At 39.5% G+C, this 12,879-nt stretch overlaps 1 protein-coding gene across 12 annotated transcripts in view; it reads left to right on the top strand.

Moving 5' to 3' along the window:
- Positions 1 to 12,879, top strand: part of NEBL (nebulette) — a 411,963-nt gene that overhangs the window by 318,975 nt on the left and 80,109 nt on the right. For 9 of the 12 annotated variants that reach the window (XM_075125905.1, XM_075125902.1, XM_075125903.1 and 6 more), the window contains exons 8-11: positions 4,410 to 4,517; positions 7,517 to 7,624; positions 10,821 to 10,925; positions 12,110 to 12,217. The exons of 2 other annotated variants lie outside the window; for them this stretch is intronic. In XM_075125905.1, coding sequence (XP_074982006.1) covers positions 4,410 to 4,517; positions 7,517 to 7,624; positions 10,821 to 10,925; positions 12,110 to 12,217 — 429 coding nt within the window. Of the gene's footprint in view, positions 1 to 966; positions 1,051 to 4,409; positions 4,518 to 7,516; positions 7,625 to 10,820; positions 10,926 to 12,109; positions 12,218 to 12,879 lie in introns of those variants that run through there. One more of the 12 variants, XM_075125909.1, reaches the window with a different exon arrangement.

The following is a 12,879-nucleotide window of genomic DNA, read 5'->3' as shown; positions in this document are numbered from 1 at the left end:
CCCTCTCTCTCTTAGCCATGTTTCTGGCCCTTCCTTAAAAAGGAGAAAAATAGGAAAAGAAAATAAGTAACAAGAGAAAGGTAATATGTGTTTAGCATCCAACAAGATGTTTCCCCTGTGGCTAATCAGAGTTATACTACTACTGGGAGAGATCTTCAGATGCTGTTGGGGTCATCTTACATTACTGCGTTGCTTCCATTTCTTCCTGAATTGATGTGCTCTGCGTTGGAGTAGAGAGCGGAGGCAATGATGTAATGCAACAAGACAAGACAGCTGGGCCTGGAGGTAACGGGAGATCACTCCCCACAGTATGAGCTTTTACAATCACATAGGTGGACAGCCCTTTTAAAGTTGGGACAGTCATCCACATAGGCACCAGTGAGGAGCCCATTGTGGCCTGGTATTCACTCGTTCCTACACAGGCCTGCCCCAGTGACTTAATTAGAAACAATGCTGCAGAATGCTAATGATAATATATTACTGAAATACTGAAATTGAAATGTACTATTACAAAATCCATGTAGACCATGGCCTCAGATCACAGCAGCTGTGGGATGACAAACCAGTTGTATGGAGAGATCCTGTTTGCTCTGATGATTTCACACTTAGCAACAATATTAAAGGCCATATTATGCACTCTGTATGAACAACTTGATGTCATTTGTTGATGATATGATGTAGCCCTAAGTAATTCAGTGTTTATACTCATGTAAATGACTGTACAATGTACTCTGGTCCTCTGGGAATAGTAAGAAGGTTGCATTTGCCATACTGATCTGACCCCTGTATTAGGTGGCTTACTGATTTGGGCTTTCCAATAGAGCATTAATTCTGTCAGATTTGTATTAGGAGCCACACTGGAGATATATCTTTTTAAAAAGTAAAATCCTATAGTGTATCCATATATGTTTTTATAGTGAATATGAAATTGCCTTTGATAAAGAGTTTGTCCTTGCATTCACATAGGTGCACCTGCAGTTGATCCAAAGCTAATGCAAATATCTAGCAATGTGAACCAGATGAATCTACCATGCAGCCTGATTAATTATTGTAAGTGTCTGTACCAAGCTTACTTTAGCACAAGTTCTTTTCATGATAAGTAGCTAAACAGAAGTTTCTCGTTGATTGGGAGATAGATGACATACGTGATGAAATCCAATAAAAGCTTTTAATACCAACCAAATAAGTCCACTTATTAATATAACCAAACATAAAGCAGTGTACCGAGAGATAGATTTTAGAATTGATAGCATACCCACAGATCCTTAAACCTTATGAAAAACAAAGAGAAAAATTCAGGCAATGGAGCACATCAGAGTAGGGCACCAACCAGTTGGCACAGTTTCAGGACCTAATACACCCAACATTTAGGGAATGAAGTCATATCTTTTATACCCATCCTTTATGTAACCATACAGATACAGTACATATTTGACCCTTTTATTTATCATCGTAAACTTATTCCTGCCCCTATCCTGTGGGGCACGAATAAATCCTGTGGCATTCTGGGTATCCATAATTATACTTCTGATCAGTGACCTAAATATTTGTGTCAGTCAGTTTCATAATAAATCATATACGGCAATGCGGTCTAACTGCCTTGTTACTATAGTACAAAATTTTTCAAAAGCCCACAAACTGTCCCCCTATTTCAAGTTAACTTTTGCAAGCTTATGGCATTACCTGTCCTTCTGTGGTCATTTGTTTGTCACATAGAATGTGAAGGCATACTTCTTGAATTGGGATTAAGTCCTCAGGCATACATTAACTAACCTAAAAATCAAGCCTGTCACACCATGCCTCACACTAGTTAAAACAGGCCTTTTTACTATAGCAAAGCCTAACAACCCAATTATTTGTGTTCTCTTACTTGCCCCCAAGCTTGTTTCAATCTAATAAATATTAAACATCTCAGTATTATACCCAATAATGTCATTACTAACAAAAGGGTGAAATATCAAATTTAGAGATCAAACAGAGCCATAGGTCAGCAACCAGAAGTCAATAGATATTCATTCCCAGAGTCAGTCAGTCTGCTAGTTTATAAAGTTTTTCATATTTTCACAAAAAGAGTCTTTTTTAAAAAATACAATATTTTGGAATTTGCTTCCTTTGAGAAAGAAATCTGGTTTCTCTGATAGTAATGCAGTTCTTGAATGTATATAATTCATAGTGTTTTTTCAAGTGACTGGCTTTTGTTTTTTGTTATTCCTATTAATCAAATATTGGAAATGGTACGTACATATAATATGGTGGTATAAACTAAAACGGGAGGTGATTATTTTGCAACATGGAAAACAAATTTTTTTAAAGAAGAAAACTCTTCCCTGTATAAAATTTGACAAAAAATTAAATTTTTGAAAACAGAACTTCTGAGGTGTTTTAATTACTTTATGGGACACTGATATGGGAATAAAGACAAAAAGCTGCATACTAATTGCAGAGTGTGGCAGAAGATAATGGATGTAAAGTAGGTTTAGATATCTGGTGTCTGATTTATAGTCACAAAAATAACATAATTCAGAATCAATGCTGAACCTTATTTTGCTCTGTTATGCTCAGCAGTTGCAAAGCATTAAGGCATTGTATGTAAAGTTTCCAGATGTTTGATGACCCAAGTACTGGCTATGCATGACATGATGGGTTGAGGATGTGCAGGTTTAAATTAAATGTTGAGGTGTATTTTTTACTTTTTAAAAATAGTTTATCTACTTTAAATGTGGTTGTCTGCACCTTTTACCCCTATCTTTTCCCTTTTTTAAAAAAATCCAAACCTCACAGATAGAGATTTAGTTTAGCTTCACAACACTCCAATGAAATAGACACTGTCCCCATTTTTAGGTGAAGAAACTGAGGCATGGATGGATTTTGTGTTACCAAAGGTCACAAAGGAAATATGTTGCTGAGCTGGATATGTAACTCAGGGCTCCAGTTGCCCAGCCTTATACAAACTGGATGAAATATTGGCCTTGTTGGCATCAGTGGGAAAACTTGTATTAGCTACAGTGAGGTCTGAATTTCACTCCAGTTCACTCTATAACTGAGGGAATAATTTACAGCAAATAGTTTTATTTCCTCCCATTTATCTATTCAAAAGTATTTTACATTTTTGTCAAAAAAAATACCTCTGTGGAGTATTCAACAGTCTATATTTGCTACTCAAACTGTGTTAGTTGTGTTTAGTCAGGTAAATCAAGTGGTTTTATTATTTTTTGTTTATATAAGCACTTTGGTGAAAACGTTTGTGTGTACAAATCTAAAAGTTTAATTCTATGCCAGTGAAATTCAGTCAGATGAAAGTTAGTGGAAAACCAGCACATAATGGGCATAGGTGTGGCTGAAGTGAGTTCATTTCTAAATTCAAGTGAATAGTCCTGGCGACATTTTTGAGTGGATGTATGATCCCAGATGTGCCCGGCTGTTCTGTACCCTCTCCACAAGAATGTGCTATCAACAATAGTGTCATTAGTGGGTGATACTGAAGATATATTTCTGTTTATTACTTTTGTGTAAAACCATTTTTGACTATAAACCTACTGTGACAAAGTTGCTCCTCTACCTTGGTGGGTCTTGCGCTTATTGGCGGATGTGCTCACCTTGGAGCTTCACGGCAGCCCTCAGCTTGGCCGTTTTTCTGAATTCACAGTCCAGGTCGACGACTCCTGTGTCTGACCAGGAGTTGGGAGGTTTGGGGGGACCCAGGCCCGCCCTCTACTCCGGGTTCCAGCCCAGGGCCCTGTGGAATGCAGCTGTCTAGAGTGCCTCCTGGAACAGCTGTGCGACGGCTACAACTCCCTGGGCTACTTCCCTATGGCCTCCTCCCAACACCTTCTTTATCCTCACCATAGGACCTTCCTCCTGGTGTCCGATAATGCTTATACTCCTCAGTCCTCCAACAGTCCGCGTTCTCACTCTCAGCTCCTAGGGCCTCTTGCTCCCAGCTCCTCACATGCGCACCACAAACTGAAGTGAGCTCCTTTTAAAACCCAGGTGCCCTGATTAGCCTGCCTTAATTGATTCTAGCAGCTTCTTGATTGGCTGCAGGTGTTCTAATCAGCCTGTCTGTCTTAATTGTCTCCAGAAGGTTCCTGATTGTTCTGGAACCTTCCCTGTTACCTTACCCAGGGAAAAGGGACCTACTTAACCCAGGGCTAATATATCTGCCTTCTATTTCTCTCCTGTAGCCATCGGGCCCGACCCTGTCACACTACATTAACATAATAAAACAGTTCTTACATAAAACATATTCTTCTCTCTCCATATTTGTTGTAACCTTCACTTTTGTATAATGTTTGGTGATTTAGGGATGGAGAATTTGTCTTCATTTAAACTCCTCAGTAATTTCTCAATTCTTCATGCCTCCTTTCAGTGTAACATTTCAATATAAAATGTGTTTGCTCTGGTGGCAGGTTAAATACAAAGAGCAATTCAATAAGGAAATGAAGAACCACCAGTATAACCCTCTTGGCAGTGCTTCTTTCAAGCAAGCACAGATGGCATCCAGCTTGGCGAGTGATGTAAGTGCAGTTGTTCTGTATTCTACCTCTCAGCGTGTACGGTATATTGATCGTGGTATTCTGTAAACATCATAATTTTCTTGTGAACAATGGTGCATCTTATTTGATTTACCAAGAGCAACCACTCACAATATGTATTATATCTGCATCTGCAAGAACTGGGAAATTGAATTTAGAGTTTAACATGGAGATCAGGTTGAAAGTAGACTTCAGAGCCGAACCTATATTATGTGGGACCCATTGCATAGTAGTACGTATAGGGCACCAGCCAGTTCAACCCCCACTTATGAATAAGCCCTTCTTCTGCTAGTGCCTACAGTGCACCCTTCATTGCCCTTTCCTGCCTGCAACCCTCTTCAGGCTGTGACAAATCCCAGCTCCTTGTTTGTGAGGCTCCAAAGATTTTGATGAATTGCTGTGTGTGCACATGAATCGGGAGATGGAGCCAAAGTGCAGCATTTCAAGAAAGGAGAGTAGTTAGGGGATTTAATGTAAGTCACTGCCTGCTGCAGTCAGACTCAGATGGGAGAAAGCACATGTGCCATGTGGTGCTGCAATGCCGACAGAATGTTTAACAATGCTTTCATGTGGCTAATGTCATAAATTTGGGCTGTTCTTAGAGGCAGTACTGTGGTCCTGGATAACTTAGGGGCAGATTGTACATGGCCCCTTTGGGGGTGTGCAAAGAAAGGGAGGTTGAATCTTACTCCCCCTTTGTGTGGTTTGGGTAATTGCCAGGCACAGTTGTGCAGGGACTGCTCCCTCTTTACTCTGCAAAGGCTGCACAGTGCTCTGAAGAGTACAGGCGCCCTGTCTTCTCTGCCACTGTCCAGTGGAGTAAGATCTGTAAAATAGTAAAAAAAAAAAAAAAAAATCATGCCACTAGCAAACAGTGTTATGCTGCTGAAACTTTTAAAGTTTAGACTAGACTTAAAAAAAAAGAGGATGTATTATATCATGAGGATCTTAACCAGGGTTTTCTAATGTGCGTACGGGGAGACTGGGGAGGGCTTGGATAACTGCATGAAGGACGAATTGGTGTGGGGGAAGTACATGGAAAAGCTATACAGAAAGTACTCCTGGGGGAATTTTGTGCTACTGAGTGCGTGCATAATTAATGAGCCATGCACAATTTTATTGTTTTGTGCAGAAAAAAGCTTCTGCTGAAATGTTGCCGCAGTTCCACCTTTTGTCCACTAGAGGGTGCTGTGGCATAAGAACAGCAGCAGCTCCCAGCAGAAAACAACTTTTGCAATTCCACCTTTCGCCCATCAGAGGGCACTGTGGCAATAGAATACAGCAGCTGCTTCCAACCAGCAAAGGAAGAGAAAGAGCCTGACTTCTTTGCAACACCTGTCAGGCCAGGTCAGGAGACAGACAGTGTGGGGTGCTGGGGCAGGGATGTCAGACGGGCTCATAAAAGCTAGTGGGAGAGGACAGACTGGGACAGGGGATGAATTGGAGTGGAGGCACAGGGCCATAGGGAGGAGGGAGGTGTAGAACCACGATGGTGATGGGGGAGGGGGTGCAGAGCTACATAGGGACAGAGGGTGGCTAGGTGGGGGCCCAGAGACACAGGGGGATGGGGAAGGGGTACAGAGACACATGGGGACGGGGGAGAGGTGCAGGGCCACATGGGGATGGGGGGAGTAGGTGTCTGAGTGGGCGTGGAGGGACACATGTGGACAGGGGGTGCAAGGACACATGGGGGTGCAGGAACACATAGGGACGGGGCAGATGTGCCTGATTGAATGGGAGAGAGTAGGGGTCAGCCAGAGTCTGCATGGGGGAAGCTCCCTAACAATCCCTCCCCACCCCCCAAAAAAATCTGTTCCACAGTTTTCCCACCCATACCCAAAAACCCTCCAAGTTCACACCCAGGCTCCTTCCCAGCAACTTACTTCCCTCTATCTCAGCTCCTCCATTACCCCTGACTCTCCCAAGCCTTTGCACTGCTTCTGAGGGGTGCAGAGAATATGGTTCTGTTTGTAGTTTGAGTGAATTATTACTCAGAGTTCTGTATTAATATCCCCAGTAAAGAATGTATTTGTCAAAAAACATTTATTGAATCTTTTTTGTTGTCTGTATTGTTAGACATACTTGCTGACAGGTATTTTGAAATAAATGACCAAAAATATTTGAAACTGGTGTGATTATGTTATGTTATTTAGACAAATAAAATATGCAGAATTTTAAAATATTGTGCATAGCATTTTTAATTTTTGCTGCAGGATTTTTAATTTTTTTTGGGGGGGGGCAGAATTCCCCCAGGAGTAATGTAGGCAGGGTGCCGGGGGCGGGTTGATGGGTTTCATTTTCCTGAAGGGGAAACTCAACTTTTAAAAGTTTGGGAAACACTGCTGTCAGCTATTGGGAATGTATATGATTTGCCATTTCATTGCGTGATTAGGTTCTCTCTCATCTAAGGCTCCATTCATTCTTGTTACTGAAAGCAAACTGTATTAAATAAAAATACATGTACAAAATACTGTTTGATTGTGGGGTAGTTACTCTATAAAGATTTTTTTTTGCACACAAGCAGTTGATGAAAAATAATCTGACTTGAGGGAAGAAAGGCAAGAATTACCAATGAACAATATAAAGTTAATGATAAATTGTCCAACTGTAGAACAATATTGTGTAAAGATAATATTCAAATAAAAATCAATAAGAAGGTATTTCTGATGTATATATCTGCCATAGCCTATTCTGTTTTGAAAAGTCTTACAAAATCTGATGTGATTAACTTTACCCTTTTTGAAATGTTTACGTAGTTATCAAAATATTTGCTCACTAGTGGAAAGGAAGCCCTCACTGTATATTTATTTTTCCAAATAGTAGTAAATGAGCACCACCTAGTGGCCATTGTACATATTTCATGCAAGCACTGTAGTAAGATTTTTCTTTTTCTTTTTTGTTTTTATAGTGTACAGTATAAATAGAACTTGCTGTATATTTTACAAGTCTTCACTTTGCTATACTCTGTATTCGGTTTTCAGGTGAAATACAAAAAAGATATGGTGGAAAGTCTACACAATCCAGCTTCAGACCTGCCAAACTTGCTATATTTAGAGCATGCTTTAAATGCCAGCAAAATGCATAGTAATGTAAGTTGGCTTTTTTAATCATTACTTTAAATATACTTATAAAAGGAAAATGTACCCATTTATTTAATTTATTGCAGAATGTATCACACGCATGGCATTGTCTTCTTGCTTTTCAGTGCATTTTGATCACAAAGTATTGTTTGTCATATATATAGCCTTTGAAGGCCTGGTTCCTCTTGCTTCTTATATTTTAATCTGAGTAGGTATTAATGTCCACCTGTAAAACCCTGCTTCTGGCACAAAATAATCCAGCTATCCAGTTTGAATCTGATTCTTCACATTACCCTTCTGTGAACTGAAACTCTCCCACAGCTGTGCCTTTTCTAAGTACTCATTTTTTCTTTTTTGCATCAGTATTTTTTCCCCCTTAGGCATTCCCTTTCTGAATTTAACCTTGGGTATCACTTTTGTATGGATCATATCCAAATCTATAGATCTCCAGGATTTAGGCCCTTCTTCACTTTCTGCTCACCAAATTATTTATCCTTGTTTGGCCTAACTGTAGCTTCCTTCAATTTAATGCATTTAAACTGGATATTTTTTACTAGCTGGTTAAATGAGCACCATCGGTCTGAACTTTGGAACTTCTTTCTTCTCCTTATCTCACATAAGACAAGAACCTAGGTGCTCAACTTATGTTCAAATTCCCTGATGTCTATATATCTGCCTACTCTCACCTATAAAACATTTTAATCTGACACGATTTCTACCATTCCTTTGCCCAAACAGTGGTTGGTTCCTACATCATCTTCATCCCTACAACTAGAGACATTTGTGATCTCCGTAAAAGTTAACTCTCTGGACTATGCTTTGTCCAAAAGCTGGTGGTTTATCTTGGCTGTGATCGAAACAAGAACACTTCATATCCATCCCCTGAGGTCTTCACTTGCTATTTGTCAAGTACAAAATACCTTAGGGTGTATCTACACTACTGCACACTCCTTACAGTGGTATGTAGAGTACATACACTACATGCCCCCTAGCATGGGTATTCAGTGCAGTGTAGATGGTGAGGCACTTCTTAGGCGAGTAGAGTAAAGGCACGCCTGAATCCTGTGGATATCTTCACTACATGGCTCTCTACGTGACCAAGCAGTGCCCTGCCCATCTACACAGCTATTTTTAGCAGTGTAGTCTCCCACAGCCTCCCTGCTGCCAAAGTCTTTCTCCGACACCAGAAAAGGCTCCAGCAGTGGGGAAAGGCTCTGGCAGCTCCCCGCTGCTGGAACATGTCTGTGGCAACAGGGAAAGGCTCTACCAAGGGGGAGACTCCACTGCCAGAGCTTTTCCCCACTGCCTTCCCCCTGCCACAGCCTTTCTCTGATGCATGTAGCTACATGCACCCTACATGCCACCATCAGTGTTGTGCAGTGTAGATGTACCTTTAGTCTTCAAAATCCTTCATGGTCTTGATCTTTCCCCTGCCCCCGTCTCTCTGACTTATTTTTGATTTGTTCTCCAGCCTTTCCCTATGCTTCTCAAATTCCATCTTTTTTGTGTTCCGCCTCCCTGTCTCTCTATAATGAACAGCAGATCCTTCTTCTAGTCTACTTCAGTATCTGGAACAGCCTTTCTGCCCCTAGTGGTCTCAAGATCTATTTTCTTCTACCCTACCTACAGTATGTTATACCGACCGCGGTTAGAAGAGCAATTACTGAACCTTTCAGTTTCTACATGGTCCACAGTTCTTCCCTGAAATGTGTATTTCTGTTCATCCTTATCCTGATGTATCCAAACCTACCACCTGTGTGATACATTGTAACGTACACGGTGTATTGTACTTCATGTTTTGACTATGATTTTCTGCAAATAATTATTTGTATGAATGACTCCACAAAAACATATTAACAGTATTGTATCGCAAAAATGTAATTCAATCTGGTGTTTTGTGAGGATAAGTTATAACATTTACAGGGAAATCCAGAAATGTGCATATATGAACAAATACACCATTGCAGATTTTGTGAGATAGACGTCACTACATATCTGATTTCAGATGAGAAATTAGATTGAAGAGTCAAGCTTTGCCCTCAGATTTCCTAGATATTTATTGTGTAACATTTGAAATCTAGATTTAAATTTTCGCACACAGCCAATCTGAAATTTAGCAGCTTTTATATTAGCTTGATTTGTTCTAATTGTAAAAGGTCTTTGAGGTTTGTATTTGATCAAATACTGAATATATGGAATTTAGATTACATAGCTTCATTTTCATTCAACATTTTGGAGTGAGTGGAATGTTTTCTGTTTATTTTGAAAGAGCTTCTGAAGAATACAAATTCAAATGTATAAAGAATTGTGTACATATTTTGAAGGGATAAAATTTACCAAGAGCAAAGAGTGCTCTTGCATTATGGACTCAGTGTTTTATTTTATTTGTACTTACATCCTGTAAGCATCAATCAACAGATAACATGGACAAGGTAATACATCTAAGATTTCCTATTGTTATTAATGCAATTTAATTTCAAATTAACACAGGTATTTGAAACAGGTTGGACAAGTACAGAATTGGTACTTTTCCAGGAGACCAGTTCTATGTCTGGAATTTAGTGTAGTAAGAATAATGACTTTAAATATCCAAAAAGAAAAGGAGTACTTGTGGCACCTTAGAGACTAACCAATTTATTTGAACATAAGCTTGCTCACGAAAGCTTATGCTCAAATAAATTGGTTAGTCTCTAAGGTGCCACAAGTACTCCTTTTCTTTTTGCGAATACAGACTAACACGGCTGTTACTCTGAAACCTTTAAATATCCAGGTTCTGCAAATATTTTTTTTTGTTACCATAAGAGAATGTGTGTAAATGTTGTGTGATGTTTATAATTATTTCCACTAGGAGGCAAGTGGACACCACCAAATATGCTTTTTTGTCCTTTGAGCCTAAATAATATTAATTCTTTATTTTTCACAAGCAAAAATATTTAATATTTGTATAAGACAGGTATTTTTAAAAAACTTCTGAACTTTGTGGCTGTTCTTTGACATTGTTTTCATTCCACCACGTTATACCTTATCCCAAAATTCGGTTATTTTTAATTGTTTAAGATTCATTATTAGTGTTAGGTATTTTATGTTATGTTATTGAATGGTACTTTATGTTATGTTGTTTCTTTTATGCTTATTTAAATTGCTCTTTAAATTGAAACCAGTCAATTTTATACATAAAAGCATGTTTTGCTGTTCTTTGTTTCAGTATGAATACAAGAAACTGTTTGAGAAAAGCAAGGGGCACTATCATTTTGCCCTGGATACAAGTGAACAGATGCATCACAAAGAAAATGCTGTGCTCCAAAGTCAGGTATACACAAATTGTAAATAAACCTTATGAAGTGACAAAAGCAGCTTTCTTACAGTTACTAAATCATGCACAAATCCCATGACAAATTACAATGATGTGAGATGCATATAAAGTAATTGGGGTTGCAAGTGGGAGCAGCTGAGTGCCTACATGTTGAATGCTGCAGGAATGAGGCCCAATGACACATGTCACCAGGGAAGAGGGTTTTTAAAACTTTTCTTAAACTCAGACAATGCTGCAGTGTTAAAAAAGATCATGACATTAAAATATCACCCACTTGTAATGTAACATGTTGATCCTTAACTCTTTTGGTTTCACAGTATATAAACCCTCCAGTATCTAGCTTTGTGATGTTTTCCATACCTTTCTCTGATTAGGATGAATAACATAAATGCATGTAGCCATACATAAGCCTTGTCGATAAATCTGAGTTGTACTTTTAATTGATGAGAATGAATGAATTTACAAGGCTCATCAAAACTTCAGGATCCCAAGCCGAAAGATGTCTGCTTCCTTGCTGCACAAGTTATAATCAAAAAGCATATTACAAGGTCCTCAGAGTTATGTCCATCAGTAGTTTTATAACAAGTTTTAGGGCCAAATTCAGGTTGTCGATACTGCCTAAGCATATACAAGAAAAGAGGGAGCTGAGGGTAGACATAGAATAGAATGTAAGACCAACAGCTCTGGCTTCCTTCCCTTTCCTCTCGTGCAGGTTTCAGGAGAGGGTGTTTAAGAATTGTAGCTAGAGAGCCACAGAGGAAGGTGCCTGTAGGAAGTCAAGTCTCCACACCAGGTTCTGAGGGTCTGGTTGAACCCTAGGCTTGCATGAGCTTTTTGGTTATACCTAATTTGGCTTATGGGAATTTGTTTTCATATATGGTTTTATATATGCCTAAAAGGTTATTTTTTCTGAGTAAACAGGATACAGATCATGTCCCTCTAAATCCACTGGTCTTGAGCTCTAGAGCATTGTGGTAAGGGCGTATGTTACAGCAGAAAACCTTCCCTGGTTTGGATGCCCCACTTCACCCACAGAAAGCTTGGCAAAAACATCTAAGTCAAGAGCTCTGAGAGAGGGTTTGGCTAGGACAGAATTTTCTTACTCCATCCCAATCAAACAATCATCACATTTTGTCATCTACTATAGTTGTGGAGAATATTTATTTATTTTATTTTCTTAGGTTAAGTACAAAGAGGATTATGAAAAATCTAAAGGCAGATCAATGATGGAGTTCACAGATACGCCAATTTATCAAGTTTCAAAAGAAGTTCAAAAGATTCAGAGTGAGGTTGGTACAATACTTGTTTGATTTGCATAATAGGTCATAAGAAGTAGAAAGGGATCAAAACTTGAACTGTGAATCATGACCCCTTTAAATTGTAGGTGGTTTGGATTCTAATTTGCAGATACAAACCCATGTCTACGATTTAGGTTTCAGGTTGGTTCCACAAGTTTCAGGTTGGTTCTCTCCTTCCTGTCTGAAACAGAAACCTGTTTCATCTTTTTCCCCTCTGCTCCTCACCTGGATAACCACTTCATTTAATTTCCCTCCTTCTCTGCTCTTTATGTAGTGAGTGTGTGGTTTATCTGTCAGTATATAGAGTGTGGTTGGGAATACTAATGTTCTTCATTGAGAGCTGTCCCTTTGGGTGCTCCCCTCTAGGTGTTGGTGCATCCCTGCGCCTTCGCTCGGACATTTTTAAAGCAGTACTCATACTGGTCGCGCATGCGCAGAGCTTCCCCCCCTCCCCACTCTGAGTGTACCTTAATAGTACGCATGCGCGACCGGTCTTCTCAGTTCCTTCTCTACCGTCCCCGGCCTGAGATGGAGCTCAGCAAACTCATTAGAAAACTTTCTCCCTTGTTACTCTTACCCTTTTAGATCGTTTGTTACCAATAGTGTTAGTTATTAGTGTTACCAGTAGTGTGTGTTGGTTTCGCTCTTTTTTA

Source organism: Caretta caretta, chromosome 2 (assembly GCF_965140235.1).
Source record: "Caretta caretta isolate rCarCar2 chromosome 2, rCarCar1.hap1, whole genome shotgun sequence".
Taxonomy (NCBI): domain Eukaryota; kingdom Metazoa; phylum Chordata; order Testudines; family Cheloniidae; genus Caretta; species Caretta caretta.
The sequence above is the reverse complement of the archived record's forward strand: the minus strand, read 5'-3'. Positions and strand labels throughout refer to the sequence as shown.